At 44.1% G+C, this 16,606-nt stretch overlaps 1 protein-coding gene across 9 annotated transcripts in view; it reads right to left on the bottom strand.

Annotated features, from left to right (window-relative positions):
• YEATS2 (YEATS domain containing 2) overlaps positions 1–16,606 on the bottom strand; it is a 48,088-nt gene that overhangs the window by 31,356 nt on the left and 126 nt on the right. For 2 of the 9 annotated variants that reach the window (XM_027741245.2, XM_039380127.1), the window contains exons 1-9: positions 16,073–16,362; positions 12,979–13,076; positions 12,784–12,876; positions 9,509–9,751; positions 7,232–7,347; positions 5,852–6,013; positions 4,105–4,216; positions 2,599–2,643; positions 1,393–1,579 (exon numbers count right to left, since the gene is read on the bottom strand). In XM_027741245.2, the coding sequence (XP_027597046.2) occupies positions 1,393–1,579; positions 2,599–2,643; positions 4,105–4,216; positions 5,852–6,013; positions 7,232–7,347; positions 9,509–9,751; positions 12,784–12,876; positions 12,979–13,076; positions 16,073–16,322 (1,306 nt within the window). In that variant the 5' untranslated portion in view covers positions 16,323–16,362. Of the gene's footprint in view, positions 1–1,392; positions 1,580–2,598; positions 2,644–4,104; positions 4,217–5,851; positions 6,014–7,231; positions 7,348–9,508; positions 9,752–12,783; positions 12,877–12,978; positions 13,077–16,072; positions 16,364–16,606 lie in introns of those variants that run through there. The other 7 variants (XM_039380129.1, XM_039380131.1, XM_039380130.1 and 4 more) reach the window with 6 other exon arrangements.

Genomic DNA, 16,606 nt, shown 5'->3' with positions numbered 1-16,606 from the left:
GCTGTGGCCACTTCTTATACATCTTCTTGGAATGACCCTTCCACTGACCAAAAGCTGCTGGTAGTTTCAAGTGTCCTCAGTTAGGGCTCCACAGGACTAAGGCTGGGTCTCCCTCACAGAGAATCTCACAGTGCATATTTTGGAGTAAGAGCACAAGGAGACCACTTACTGCCCTCTGCGATGAGTTAAGGAATCCACCTTATTTGATGTAGGAGATCAATTAACCTGGAGCTGCTGAGAGAAGCCACTGTGTGTTAGTGTAAGGAGGAGGCAAGTCTCCTTCCTTCGTGTTGGCTGTAGCACTGCTCACCTAAAGGCGCTGCAAATCCTCCTGCTTGAATAAAAACCCTGTGCATTTAAAATTTGGTCGTGTTTGTCCTTTTTTTGGCCACAAGAAAAAAAACACATAAACAGCAGACATTCTTCTTGCTGAACTCAAACACCACCAGTGGCATCACGGTACCTACCAGGAAATACACCATGCAAGGCACCAGCTCACAGCCATTCCTTGAGTACAGGAATGTTGGGATAAATCAATAAAAGCATCAGACCACGCTGCATCTGCCTGTATTTTGAAATATAAAGTTTCTCAAACTAAGGAGTGCAAATCGTAACAGATACTCTCGTTTCTCAGTCCTGGTAACCAAGGTCTGTCACGCAAGCCCTGACACCAAGTGTTTCAGAAAATAAAGCTAAATTTCAACAGAGGTCCACCTTTTCCTGCTTCACACAACTTACAAATCACAGCAGTGTGCCCGAAGGGCCAGCACCAGCTTGTTTCAGGCAATCCAAAGGATCCTAAGCCATCAGTTACTGCCCCACCACAATGGGCACTGCATTTCCTGATCTTACATATGAAGGTGAGAATGAGATCCTGACATGCAGAGATGCCATTATCCCCCAAACACACACCACTCTTTTTCCCTTTCTTCAACACTACAGTAACTACAGCTATGTAGGGATTTTTGTTGCCCCCATAATCTCACCAACACATATAACTGAACACACTACTAGACCAATTCCTTACATGTCTCCAAGACATTCAGAAATCTAAAAACCTCTCTGAAAACAGTCTGCCAAGAAAAAAAAGTGCTATTCAACTACCTTATTTCCAAGTGCATCTGTTGTTGCTCCATATTCACTAATTTTAGCAAAACAGAGCCCGCACAACAATTCTTAGATTAAAAAAAACCAAAACAACAAAACCCAAAACTCAAATAATCTGTAACAATTTCTGATTTATATTTCAGAGCACACTGAGGAAATGTTCATCTGGGGTGAGCAAGGAGCAGGTAGCACCAGCAAGCTTTAAGGCGTAAGAGCAATAAAGAAGAGATCCAGAAGAGTTGAAGTTCCAAGAACTCACACTTCACTGACACCCATTTGCTTTACCTTTGTCCACAGAAGCATCTGGGCTGGAGTCTCGCAGCTGTTTAATTGGTGAGGAAGCTTTGACTGGTGCTGGAATACTCAATGGTAGTGATAAAGATGTAGGAACATCAGAAAGTTCAGATTCTGAAGACTGGGAGAAGAGATACTCCTCACCAAGGGAATGTCTGTGTAGCTCCACATCCACTACCTTCCAAAAATAGGAGAAAAGACATTAGTATTTGGTGGCTAGGCAAAGATATAAAAAGTGAAAACAACTATGCCTTTTTATTTCTCTTTTTCTTTCCCCCATCTCTGCATAACATTTCCATTCATTTCAGGGACAGTTCCCAAAGGTCCAGCAGCACTTGAGCTAAGACAAAAATCTTGCAACGTTTAATCCTCAGAGTAAAACAGCACATCTCGCAGTCCATGGGGAAATCTGAATAGTGAACACTGATTAGAGCCCAGCTCCAAGCATCCCACTAAGGAAAGGGCTGCATACCCCTGTAGGGACAGGCACAAAACTGCAGCTTGCCTTTTCTGGCTTTTTTGATAAGGCCTTGAGAAACACACCACATGATCTACTCTTCAAAAGTGTTCTTTAATCACAGTAGACATGTCACATTAATGTTTTCTCCACAGACTGAAAAGCTGAAGTAATGCGATTTCACCACAAAAGTTTCCATTTACTACAGTACAACAAGGGGAGAACAGTATCAAGACAACTTTGGGAATACAGCAAACTACAGGTTATTAATTCATTTACTTATTTTAAGAGTTCATTTTCCATTAAGGCACTGAGTCCTGTCTGACAGAGAAACTTAGAAGTACTTAGTATACTGCAAAATTTCAGCAGGATAGCTGAGTGATCCCTTTAACTTAAACTCTTTATGTGCGAGCTCTGCAGCACATTAGAATCCAAATTATTTAACATTTAGTACCAAAAGCTTCAAAAAGAATTAAAAATTAAAACTGCAGTACAAAGTTCTTTCTGAAAGAAGAGCTGAAACAGTCTCCCCTGAACCAGGAAGGGGAAAAAATTATTGTTGTCATGAGTAGTGACAAGGTGTCACAGTCATTTCATCCAACGAGAGAGCAAAATCTACATTCTAGAAACTGCAAAATCAAATGGGTCTGACTCCTGTGCTTAGTCCTACGTGTCTTTTCTTTCTAAACATCCTTCAGGCACTCAAAGCACAACCTCCATCCCACGACCCTCTGACTCACCGTTTCTGCGCCAAGTGTCTGCAGGCCTGTGTAGGTCCTGTCCAGCTGGGTAAAACAATACAATATATTAACCAGGACAAAGTAATATATTAGGTAGAATTTACAACACAAATTGTTTGAAAAGAGTTCAAACTGTGTAAGTTGAGCAGCAGCACATCCAATTTCTTAAGGCCACAGGGTCAGGAATCTGCATGCTGTGTTAAATGTGCCTCTTCTGCAAAAAAAGTCAACCATGACCCAAAGCCCACACTAAAATAGGAAGGAGCAAAAAAGCTGAAGGAAATGAGATTGTTGAGGAAATTTCAGTCTAAGAGAAGTCCTCAAGCAGTGCCCTTTTTCATTTCTCATCTCAATATAATGAAATAATAATGAGAAAAACGCAGAGATTTAAACTGACCAGCACAAAGGCTATGTTTATAGTTTTTGATTAAATAACTGTTCACACTGAGTATCAGCTGATAAAGAGGCATAACATCCCAGAGGCATCTGTTAAGACACCTACAGAGAGAAGCTGGGTTTGACAGGCTGCCAGCCATAAACAAGGGCTCAGCTCATCCATATCCCCTCACAGCAGCCACAGGCTCAGCACGAACAGCAAAGGTTTGCTGATTTGAGCTCTTGTGTGCCAAGGACTGTCTCAGTTTTCTTCTGTAGGCTGGGCCTCCTTCACTGCCCATCACTGTTACCAATTTCTCCCCAGGTTATATCTCCCCAAATATATTTTACTTATCATCTGCATTACATGTCCTTAAGCTGCAGGGGAATATTTTCAACCTCCTCTACTGTCTATATTTGGGGTTGCAACGAGGTATCTACATTAGCATGAAATTCATTAATGGAGGCAGAGTTTAAATAAAACTAATGCTGCTCAAAGAAACAGGAGACTAAACCAGCTCAGGACTTAAGTCTGCTAATGCCAGGGACTACTAATTAAAAGGAAAACAAGAGCAATGGCCTAGTTTTCCAGGACTGCTGCATAGTATAAATCCTACTGAGTGCTGCAGGAGTGAGTGGGTTGGAAAAGAAAGCTCTTTTCAAAAGGAGCACAGACCAAATGGGGAATCTCAGCCCTCCCTGCCCACTCTAACAGGGATAATCACTAGCTGATATGTGCAAGTGCTGAAGGAACAGAACAGACACAGCGGTCACTTTACCAACAGAAAGACAGCCCTGCAGCCCTGTCAGGTTTCAGCCAGTGAGAGCAGGATAAAAATCTCAAACTGTAGGGAAAAAAAAGCAGGTAAATGCTTTGCTGCTCTGAGTAGAATCGACTCCAGCTGCTGCAAGGCTGGGTTCCCTGGCTACTGCATTGAATCCAATATAGCCAAGGTAAGAGGCTTTCCTGGATCTTTTTTGATTCTCCAGCTCAACTGTTCATGTGAAAATAATCAGCAGGACATACACACAAAAGAAAGAGGCAGAAACACACACACAAGCGAAGCCTCTTTCAGGTTATGCAGGACAGCTCATTTAAATGCCTTTCTCTAAAGTATTTTGTTCAAATACCTTCAAATTGTGTATGATATCAATCCTCTTGTTCTGGCTATCCTTGAAGTGTATCTGTACTCTCACTGGAAATTCTCCCCAGCCTCTCCTGGTCAGGTGAAATGGAGGTTCTCTGGAAACAAATAGTGATTACATTTTGATGCAGAAGTGGTATAGATTTCATCTCCCTCTTTTTCAGAAAGCCCAAGACTGATTTTCTTGCAGACAACTACAGCTATCTTCAGGCCTGCTATTCGCCACGAAGAGAATGCACTCACAGCAATGAGAATTTTATGGCTTTGGAAACTAGCTGAAAACATACTTTAACTTTACAGAAGGGGACAGGGGAGAAAATGATAAAAAGCTGTTGGATGAGAGGCATAGGAAACAAGTGTCTTATTTTGAAAAGAAAAAAAGGCTGTGTTATGTCATATGTCAAATGAAAAATACTCTCTTCAAAAAACCCCAAACCAGCCCCTAGAGCACAGCTGCAAGGTGAGCTTTCAGTGCAGCATTTTGCAATCACTTCCTTCTGTTCCCTATCGAGCAGAGAGAAGACACATGCTTCATATAACACCCAGAAAACAACATACAGACAACAAGGAAAAATTAACCACTGTCATTTTCCAAGCTGAAAAAGAGGTGTGTATTTATCTGTAACATTTACTGTTACTTTGTATTTCAGCTTGTTATTGTAAATCCCAAATGTAGTTTTGCAACAAAATGGGAGAGGTTTACAGGCTGTTTTTAGTCCAGAACATTAATGTTCACTAAGATGACTGGGACTCTGACACCAGAAATCAATTAACCAGATGGGATTAAACCAGAAGACAAACAGCACTGACATCAGATACTGGAAACTGAGAAAAAAAGCACAAAAAGACAGCAGTCAAGTGTAATTTGGTTACACAGGAAACACAAAGAAGTTTGCTACATCCTGCCATCACAGAATCATAGAATCAGCTGGGTTGGAAAAGATCTCAGAGATCATCAAGTCCAACCCTTGATCCAACCCTGCCGTGGTTCCCAGACCATGGCACTGATGCCACATCCAGTCTCATCTTAAAAACCTCCAGGGATGGAGAATCCACCACCTCTCTGGGCAGCCCATTCCAATGTCTCATTACTCTCTCTGTAAAAAATTTCTTCCTAATATCCAACCTAAACCTTCCCTGGCACAGCTTGAGACCGTGCTCTCTTGTCCTACTGCTGGCTGCCTGGGAGAAGAGATCAACCTCCACCTGGCTCCCCCCTCCTGTCAGGGAGTTGTACAGAGTGATGAGGTCTCCCCTGAGCCTCCTCTTCTCCAGCTAAACAACCTCAGCTCCATCAGCACTTGTGCTCCAGTCCCTTCCCCAGCCCCTCAATGTCCTTCCTGAATTGAGGGGACCAGAACTAGACACAGCACTCGAGGTATGGCCTCACCAGTGCTGAGTCCAGGGGGACAATCACTTCCCTGGTCCTGCTGCCACACTGTTCCTGATACAGGCCAGGATGCACAAACTCACATGAATAACATGAAATGCAACAACTGAATGATTTTTCTCAGAAGGAAATTAAAACAAAACAAACAAAAAATATTGAACATGTTTGGCACATTTTCTACATAAAATGTACTATGTTGCAGTAAGCCAAGTCAAGCCAGAGGTTAAATACAGACATGGAATACTAAACCAGGAAAAGAAGTTGCTAACTTTCCAAGAAACTTGGCACTGTAAGCCTGGCAAGCATAAAGACTGGAATAGTGACTGGAATAATTCCTTTTTACCTCACTTCTACCAGGTCGTTAGGTTTGTAACTGGGATGGAGGAAGAACCAAACTTTCTTGACAAAATGATTTATGCTGGGTTCTCTCCGAGAGCCTCGGACGTACACCATCCATTTATGGGTTGACTGATCATTTTCTTCTCTCTTGTCAGGGGGAATGTACCTGGCAAAGAAAGTAAAAAAACAAACACAAGATAAAAATCCCAAATAGAAAAATACTGCAAAAAGCATTTCAGGAAAGTTTAGGCAAAAAAACTGGGGATGGTAAAATGCCTGTGGGAACCTTGCCCCCGTACAGTTCGCTTGTTCGTCCTTACTCTGACAGTTCATCCAGGAGCAGATACAGGTCCCAAAATCTACTCTACTCTTCTAACACATTTACTCTGTTTTAATGCACAATGGCCGTATGAAATTCACCTATCTAAACATTTGGCTCTTAATTGGGAGGACTTAATTTTAACATTCTACCACAGCCAGATTCCTTTTCCCATCCTATCCTGAGATATCACAAGCAAAGCCACACCAGAACACATCAACAACTCTGCTATCATAAATACAATTTATACAATAAAAACAATTATTCTTAGGAATTTTTAAGAAACTTCGGAGTCAATACAGGAATTTTTAAGAAACTTTGGTGTCAATACTTAGTTCTGGGTACAGCCTTAGATAGATTTTCAAGATGCAAGTCTAAGACTAGGCTTTGTCAGCAAATGCCTGATACTTTCTATGCAAAAGACTGACTTGAGTAGTGCCAGGGTGGAGAGTTAAAACCTGGAATTGTCCATAGTTTCCTAAAATTAATGCCTTTCTTCACTAATTTCCTCAAAGTTCAAAAATTATGTATATTTACCTGGAAATTTTAATAAATATATAAATAAAATCCGTAAAAATTAATTTATTCAGATTATTCTGGGCTGTCACAATTTTCCTCATTCTAGTCATTTGGTGCATTGGGGTTTTTTTTTCTGTTTAATAAAACCCCCACACTATCCCTAGGGACACACTGAATTAACCAACTAATTCAATTAATCAACACACTGAATTAGGACAACTTGCTTTTCCAAAGTTTCATGGGAAAGCTTCAGACTTCTAACCGATCAAAAAAAGCTGAAATACTTCCCTTGAGAGAAATAGATCTTAAAACCTCCCTATATATACATATATAAATGAAACAATTACTAAAACACCTGATCCTCCCACAGAAAAAAACAAACACCTCATGCAGACACCTGAGGAGAGCTGCCTTGGCTACAGTGATTATTTAAGGGCAACACCTTATGTTGTGACAGCCTAGCAATTTTATTTGCCTCCTAATTTTAACCTCCTATTCCATTTAATCCTGAAACAAAGGACCGTCCCTCAGGCTCTGGATACTAACTTGGAAACGTTGCCAACCACAATCGTTTTCTTCACATAAAGCCGTGAAGTTTCATCATTTGACAGTCCGGCATTTCGTTGTCCTGGTTTTTGAGAGCTTGAAACACCCGAACTGTCCTGAGGGTAGGGGAAGAAAAAAAGGCAAACAAAAACCCAAACATTCCTCTTAAACATCATTTTGTTTGGTGCTAGAAATGTAAGGTGCTGTTAAAAAAAAAAACAACAGACCTGCATAAATGAAAGACCAACAACAAATCATCCCTAAAAATATTTGAATTGCTGTCCAGACACATTTAAGCAACTCAGGCATGGAACAGTGCTACCCTACCTAGCCAGGAGCGCACGGCACAGCTTGACTGAGCGGACATTGTGCGACATCACATGGATCTGAGTCATGATTTCAGCTTGGCTTTCAAAAGCACTACCACTGCACTATCTGAAAGAAACAGGCACTGCTAGAATGGCATCATGTTGGTCACTAATCAGAAAACAAAAGGTAAATCTCCCACAAGTGGGTGCTGAAAATCTAAATCTTTCTCCTTCCCAGACTCTGTTGCTTTGAGGGACTCTGGTGTTGCTTCATGGTGAAGAGTCAAGGCTGGGCTTGAGACAGCAATTCAACTCCAACTCAGCAGCGACAGCAGCAGCCACACCATGTCACTGACATCCAGGTGAACCTGCAAATCCACCACAATCCTTGGGGCACAATACAACCAGCAACCCTGTAACACAACCCCAGCTATTACTGGGGCCAAGACTCCCTGATATGACAATGATATGACCACCTACGCTGCCAACACAAATGGAACTGCTGTTTGCATGGGAACAAGAGGCTTTTCTACAACTCTCGGATAAAGCAGATGTCTGGAGAATAAGGGACTGCCATCCTCTAGTGACCAACAGAGCTGGAGCTGCAGCTTCCTGGAGCACACTCCACTGAGCTCTCCCCAGACGAGGGTCAGCATGGGGAGCAGTGGATTCACTAGGAACCATTAGCTCTCCTCTGTCAAGTCAGTCATGCCCCAAAGTGGAGCAAGAAGCCATGAAAGGCTGGGATGGCTCCTGCTCCTTAACACTCCCTCAGTCACCTCTGGGCCACAGGCTGCAGGTTGAAGATGTACCAACATGCTACACTCAAGCAATGGAGCTGCTCCATCAATGCCCTCAGTGCAAGAAACAAGTTCTGTTGCTCTGGTGGTTTACGATGTAGGTGGGTCCACATTCCATAGGGTGTATCTGCCTTCTGGCACAGACCCCAAGCAGGGTTTCAGCAAACTGCAGCCCTGTTATCGGTGGTGTCACACTGTTCAGTGGAGGCAGAATCATTGCCCTTTCTGCCATGTATTACTACAACTTGCTCACCTGCAGAATGCAGCCATATTCACTGAGATATACCCATCCCTTGGGTTAGGGGCTGTACTCGTCTCAGGCCTGACTGCTTAAATGAGGAAAGGAAACGGAAGAGTTTCACCTCACCTACTAAGGCACATTTCACCTGCAGACAGTGAGTGAGCCTCCTCTGTGGAGCTACCTGCAGTCAACAGGTGAAGCATTTGTGTGGCTGCACAGTGAGCCACAAAGGGAACGGATCCAGGTCAAAAATAACCCAGGAAAGAGCACAAGGGAAAAACAACAGAAGGTATGTTTAACCTGGGTCAGTCTGGTACAGTTGAGCAAACAGTGATACTATGATGCAAAACAGCAAGCAGCACCCTAAAGAGAAAACCAACTCAAACTGTGCACCCAGGCTCTACCAGCTCACACTCCCAGGGTGAGCTACTCCACCGGTGTTACTGTTTTCACTACAGGTTGCTGAGGAGGCCAAACCCCTCCACTGGATCAACTGCTCTTGCAGTCCCCATCGGCACCCAGGGTCAGGCACTACTTCCTAAAAACACATCTTGCTCTTCTCTCCAGGCTCTGCCCTCCTGACCTGACTTCCATCCGTACAGCAAAGCCCTTTGCTCAGGCTCTGAAGCACCTCCTAGCACAGAGGCTACGACCAGAGAACAGCAGAGCTGTGCTGCCACCACTCTCCCTGTGGCCTGCTGAGCTCACTGCTGGGCAGGGCTGAGTTAAGAGGAGTTACCCACGTCACAGACACTTCAGGTGGCCTTACAGCAAAGCCAGGCTGAGGGAGTGGGAGCAAGCGGTTGGAGAGGGCAAGAAACAGATCTTCAGCAAGGTGGGTGAAAACATGAAGAGCTCCTGGTGCCAGCACCGAGTCCACAGAGCACACACCTCCAACAACTCGACCACCACTCGAGTTTTACTTTACCCGGCCAGCATTTCTGCTCTGTCTCTGGTCCAGGCTGTTTGCCAGCCGCTCCTCTGCGTCCAAGTTGCCATTGTCTTTGTCCAGGAGAAAGTCATTGTGCTGAGAGAGCGAGTCGCTCTCGGAGTGGTTGGCAGAGGGAGTGTCTGAGCCCTGGTTAGCTGGAGATGAGGATCTCGAGGGCGATTCCAAGAATTTCTTGATTGAAGGGTGATTAAGAATTGTTGCATCACATGACCTGGTGCCCTGCAGGAAGGAGGCAGATCTGGTTACTATACCCCTGCAGCCCAGATAAAAAAGGAGCTGCACCAGAAAAGAAAAAGTCAATGTCTGAAGAAAGAGCAAATATTTAATCAGCTGCCCTGTAGGAAAAACATATGTTGCAGAAGATAAAAGCTTAAAATGGTTCTACACAAACAGCACCACAAATTGAATCTGTTCCCTTAGGCCTTTTGATCTCAGAAACCCATCAGGTTTTGGAAACGAAGACTGCAGCCTACTCAAATACCTACAATGCCCCTTTGTAAGTAACATCATCTCTTCCCATGCAGACACCTACACTCTCCCACCACACACAGGAAGGCCACAGCTGCCCAGCTCTTGCAGGCAATCAGGGTACTAAGTGCATCAGGCTCTATAGCTTTGATACTCACTGGCCGTCTTGTCAAAACCTGTGAGGTAAACTACACATATTAGCACCCTGCCTGCTCCCAAGGCTTAACAGAGGATAAATAATAATGTGCTTAGACAAGCTTGCAAACTTTCCTCAAAACGGACATCTTAGAGCTAATCTTAGATCCTCCTAAACCTGCAAGGGGGAGGACAAGGCGGGCAAGTGTTTACATCTCTTTATTTTTCTTCCTCAGTATGACAAAGGCCCTTTTCTTAATTCCTGAATTTGCTTTTAACCTCAGAAGTAGAAGGAAAACACCCATCACTCAAAGCAAGCGTCCCTCAGTCACTTGTCCCAGCCACCAGTCCTCCCTGTCACCTTGGTTTGATGAAACCCCCCTCTGTCAGACAGACAGCCTTGCTCCAGCTCCTGAAGCCACAGACACACCAGAGTGGCACTGACAGCTTTTCTGATAGGCAGTACCAGCTGAAAGAGGTTTCTTCCCTGCCCAAACCATCTGGATCAGCCAAGCTGGCACAATTATTCATGGGGAGGGGGCAGGTCACAAAGGAAAACAAATTAAGAAACTAACTTGGGATTTATTTGTTGCTTTGTTTATTATTGGTTTTGTTCTTTTTTTTTTCTTTTCCTTTGCAGGTTTATTTTTCATCCATGTGAATTCCCTGATCCAAAATTCTGCCAACATGATGGAGGGGGTTGCATGGGGATAGACACCAGCACCACTGTGGAGCAGCAGAACTGCCTTCAAGAGGTGGTAGCAGGAGTGGAGTTAAACACTGTCCCATCTTGGCTTTTAAAGGATCATTTGAGAACATTCTTTCCAACTGTCCCTTACACACACAAGTGAAGCAATTACCAACTCTCAGTTACCTGCTTATGAGAGTTATATCCGTACATCCAATGGTAGGGACACACGCCCAAAAAAAACCCAAAACCCAAACCAAACCACTACCAAGACCCTCTTCTTTTGCTTTACCTCTTGTCAAGTAAAGTGACCAACACCTTGTTCAGTAATTTGTGGGAAAACATAATAAACTGTAATCGTGAGTCCTCATAAGCCTCAAAACTCAGCAGCACTGGGTTCCAGAATTGTTTTTATTTATGAGAACAGGTCAGGAATTTGCAAATCATCTTCCTAGAAGTTCTGAATGAAAGTACAAAGACTCCCATTCTTCCAGAAGGAGAAACAAGACAATCATTCCCTGCCGAGTCAAACATACACGAGCCACAAATTAAAAACAGACAACAAAGAAAACTGAAACCAGCAACAATTTCAAAATGAGAAAGAAGTGATTTAGCCTGCATGCAAATCAGGATTTTCAGAAAAAATTAAAAATGCAATTGAAGATACAGCTATTGTAACCATAATATCATAAATACTACTTGGAAAACTAAATAAAGCTAGGAGGTGCCAGTAAGTTTTGTGAATACTTCAAAACAATTACAAAATGTGTTATTTCTAGCAAGTGTGAAATTCAGCAGGGAAAAAAACAAACACCCTGCATGGCAGAGCAAGGGACAGTACAGCTCTTGTAGACACATGATAGCATTGGATAAAGGCTTTCAAAGATCAGAACTTAGCTCACATTCTTCAGCTGCCCAGACAAAAATCAAGGGGGGCAGAGGGATCTCCAAGCCTCCCAATGCTTCCACAACTTTTTCCAATGCCTGTTGCTCAACTCAAGCTCATTGAGAGAAAAACAAGCTGAACTTTTTTTTCTTTTTACCCCACTCCAAGCCCTGTGGAAATCACAATAGGGAAACGACGATCAGCACTGAGAGCCACTGCTTGGAAGAGAAATTCTTATGGGACTACAGTGAAACTCATGTTTGCAGCACCCATCTGCAACTTCCAAAAATCAACTCAGACCTTTACTGGAAATCAGATCAACTCCCTGAATTGAAAAGATAGTAATGAAATACCTACACTGGCAAGGAACTACATGGCATTTGGGAGCCTGCACAAGTCGTGAACATGCTACAATTAGCAGTCATTAAGGGCAGAGTGCTCAGAACTGGGGTTTAACTAAGAAAGTTTGAGGTTCTTTTAATCTTGTGAATTTTTAATCTCCCTGTAATATCTCCCTGATTTATATCCTGCTCTACTGCTGCCATCAGTCTGTTCATCAACCCTTCAACAGACTGGCTGCCAGGTTAAAGGGAGGATGGTTTCATGGCACTGCCCAACCCTCTAAAAATCTTGAAATCTTGATTTTTTTTTTTTTTTTTTTTTCTTTCTTGAAAAGTGCCAAAACCCATCTGCTTCCACTCTCCTCCTGTGGAATGGGAAAGCATGTTCCCCATTTTTCAGGGCTTTGCAAGGACAAACTGTGCAGTGTCTGACAAGAAAGGTGCTGTCATGCAAAAACTGATGAAAAAAAATGCAGAGTATTTTAGAAACCAGAACCAGGAGATGCTGAATGACTTCTCAACTGCTCCCTGAAGGCTCCTCTTTGCCAAGTTCCTGAGGCTCAGCTGGTGGTGCACAGGTCTCCTCTCCCACTGGCACCCCACTTGCAGTTTGCATTCCCCCATTTTGTTAAATCACATCTCAAAAACAAACATCAGCCAAATAGCCAGTGAACTCTACACCTTTCTTTGCAAAAATCCCCCTTAGTCTTATTGTTCCCAGAGTAATTTTTACCTCTCCAGCTTTAAGGAGACCGGCAGATGCGTAATAGTTGGCGACAATACAGGCACGCAGCTTGTCCATCATCCTTCTTGCTTCGATCAGGCGCTACCAAAAGAAGAGGCAACATACAGTAAAAATAACCTGCAGCCATCACCACACCCCCATACACCAGCATCTTAAGTATTGATAGGAACAAAACCTTTATACCTGATCTATAACTTCGATTTCATGTTCTTTACTCTTCATTTCGACAGCAAACTGTTCTTTTATAATAGTCTCAATCTTCTGCACGGTAACATCTCGAGCTGTAGGAGGCCACACATGGAAAATAAAGAAGAATGAATTATTTACTCTTCTATTTTTGAGGCTCTATTTGAAAACAGAAAGATCAGAGATCACTACGGAGTGAGAAGTGAAGGGATAATAAGTTCAACACACACAGAGAAAAAGGGAAGGATCATTTTCCTGCGAAAGAAAGTTATTTGCCTTAACAAAAACCACATGTATCCTTAAAAGCTGGCTTATGTAGAGAGCTGTTTTTTCCTTTTTAGGTCTGAGATGACAAATAGCAGAAAATGGGAAGAACAGGACCAGTTTGTTTACTTCTGTCTCAGTGCAGCTGTAAACAGTAAGAGGAAAACTCCAAACTGCTACGGCCAAGTGCAGTTACCGCTGTGATTGCGCAGGAACGAGTGGGAACACCAGGGAGGTTTTTCTGCTCTCCTTGGCCAGATTCACATCCAGGAAATTTACACCACATCACGCAGCAATAATGAGGCAAACCCATACTTCAGCACTAGCACGAAGTGCAGCCTCCTCTGGAGTGCCTACAAACCATTTATTACTCATAAAGGAAACTATATTATCAAAAGCTGGTCTATCTCTTACAAAATCCCCTTCCAGCACAGCAGTCAAAAAAATTTAGCCTTTCAGCAGGAGTTTACTGACCTCAGTGGAAAGTATGTAGTTTAAGATTTCAAACTGGGCAAATACCTAACAGCAAATTAGTGGCTAAGAATGAAATTGGCACATTATTGTATTTTTCTAGGACATGTATACATAGGAAGAACTGTTCTTTTTGCTCTACACATACCACAGCTTTTAATATTGCCCTTCCTTTGTCACCTCCGTTACCCCTCAAGGGGGTTCAAACAAGAACTATTTTTATCAAGCTCTAAGTAAGAATCTGGCAAAGCAAGAATTAACACTTCTAGAATAAAGCCTGGAAAAGGTGCTCCAGCTTGTGCCAGAAATACAGTGACTCCACTGCAAAGCAGATCAGAGAAACAGCCTGGGCTTCTCTGGAAAAATTTCACATTGCTTCTACATGGAATAGAATGCAACAGCACCAAGACTTTGGCTTGAGCTTCAGAGCAAGCATGTTTTCCTAAGAGGTATGTATCTGTTTGAAGAGGTTTCTAATATCCCAAAAGAAAGAGTAAAGAAATCAAAAGCAAGTCAAAACCTTGCTGGTATGTTCCAGACAGCATACATAACTGTACTGTCTGATAAGGTACCTACAACAGAAGTGAGGCAACTGATACCTCTATATGCAACAGGGGCATCCTAAATATTTTTACTTATTTCCACATACCTATATATATACACTTATATAGTCTAGGATCAGCAGTAGTTCAAGCCCACATTAAAACAGAATTACACTGGAATCTGTATGACTAAGGCAAAATTAAAAAGCAGAGGGATATAATTTACCTCCAGCCATGCCTAGGAAATTCACATGTAAGGCTACACTTAAAATAAACCTAAACAGATGAAGTTATGAGATGTATGGTTCAGATGGGGACAACTTCATCTCTTCCCTGAGACATGATGCCATGCCACACCAACATTATGACAATTAAAGCACTTTAGGATTTGTGGTTATATTAGGCTTTTAAGGACACTTTATTTTCGTATTTTGCCCAGCTTGTGTCAACCACAGTCCCTCATTAAGACTGTGTTAGTGAAATTTGTATACTTCAGGAATTGAAAGCTGGAGATCTTCCATGAGAGGAAGAAAGAAGCCAATTTGGAGGAATCACCTGAACAGAAAGTTCACTTTGGCAAGGACAGTTTTCCAGGGCCCTAAGACTTTGCCTGCTTGTTATCAAGACTTTCTGAAGAAGTTGCTTCAGAAGCAGATTTAAAATCCCATCTGCAGTCCCTGGGACACTTCAGAACAGAGGGCGGTGACTTCTGGCAGCCAGACAGGGCAGGCAGCTGGGAGTGGTGACACGGCCACACGCAGCACAGCTGCACTGGGCCCCACTGTGAGGGCCCCTGCCCCACGTGGCAGACAGGACCTGACCGGCAACACATTCACTTCAGACTCCTCAGACCTGACCAGCTGTACACCATCCTCCAAAACATCACCCACGAAGCCATCATCTGTCCCTCTCCAACTGGCAGCTCTGGCACCCTGCTCTATTCCTGGATCATCTTCAGATCCCACAGCCAGCCTCGGTTTTCTCACCTCCCTGTTCGTCAGCTCTTCCCACCATGATCCTCTCACTAGCTGTGCTATGCCAAAAATCACTGGCCTACTCCCTGTCCCCGGGGCAAGAAGCTCCACTCTCATTTGCCCAGAGAGGACTGCAACCTGTCCCAGGCACTCTGCCAACAGGCTGGTTTCCAAAGCATATCTAATCGTGCCAAATGCAAACCTACTCATCCAGCTACTCTCTCCACTACACTTCTTTGTCCCCATCTCCTTTAGTCAGGTTCCTCTTCCTCCTCTCTTGCATGTTTCAAGGCCCCTTCCTTCTCCTTAACTTATCCCTTCTACACTGCTCTTTTCCATTTTATCTGCCTGCTCTTGCAAACATTTGTCATCTTCCAAGAGCCAGTCTGTGTACTGCAGGGTCATGGATTTTTTCCCCCTCCCCAGGCTGTACTGCAAACTGTACATCCCCCAAAACATAAACAAACTGCCAATCCTTCCAAGAGCAGACTTCAACTGCAAAACAGATATACAGGCTGCAGCACAACTCAGCATGGGAAGGTGCACTGTCAAATACTTCAGCAAACAGCAGGAACCAAAGTACATGGCTGGGACCTTGGAGAGCTCGTGCTCCAGCTGCTATCACACGCCAAAGACTGCATCCTCACACTTTATTTATGGTTCAGATAGCAGGTAGGGATGACTACACATACGGCACATCTTCATTTGGCTACACAGAGGTATCACTACTTGCCTTGCTCAGTGTCTGCCCTTTGGCCCCTTAGCTCCTGCCCCAGCCCTTTTCTGAAGGTTTGTGGACAGCATGCACATCCACAGCGTTTCCAACTCCACAGCTCCTACCTGACTGTTCGGCTGCTTTGTGCCGCTTGTTGGGATGTGTGATGGTGATCTCCTCATAGTCGGGGTCCTTCTCTGCGATCACTCTCTTGATCCCAGACATGTTCTCTACTCCACTGACAGGAAAAATAAAAGCATTAGCGTTACCCATAGTGACCTTCTGGGCAAACTTCAACCTCTCACCTCGTTCGGGGAGGCCTGTGGTGCACCCGCAGGAGGGGGGGCAACTCCTTCCCCAGGGGCTGGAGATCATCCCACAGCTGCACAGGGGAGCTGGTACGTTCTGTACAGCCCAGAAGCTTCAAACGCCTCCCGGCCCTGCGGTTCCCGACAGGCCGGGGGCCCGCATCCTCAGCGGGGCTGCAGCGGTACAGGGCCCCCGTGCCCCGCTGCCCATGAGGGGCAAAGAGACCCTGCTCGGGATCCCGAGACTCCGGGAGAGCCAGGGCTCGCTCCGCACAGGCACCCCCGCCGCTGGAAGGGGGAACTCGGGCACCCCAAGCACACGGGGAGAGCCCAGGGTGCCCCAGCACCAGC

The sequence above is a fragment of the Pipra filicauda genome, unplaced genomic scaffold (genome assembly GCF_003945595.2).
Source record: "Pipra filicauda isolate LSUMZ 115617 unplaced genomic scaffold, ASM394559v2 scaffold186_size1760508_pilon, whole genome shotgun sequence".
Lineage (NCBI taxonomy): Eukaryota > Metazoa > Chordata > Aves > Passeriformes > Pipridae > Pipra > Pipra filicauda.
Note: the sequence above shows the minus strand (reverse complement) of the source record. Positions and strands in the feature narration are given on the sequence as shown.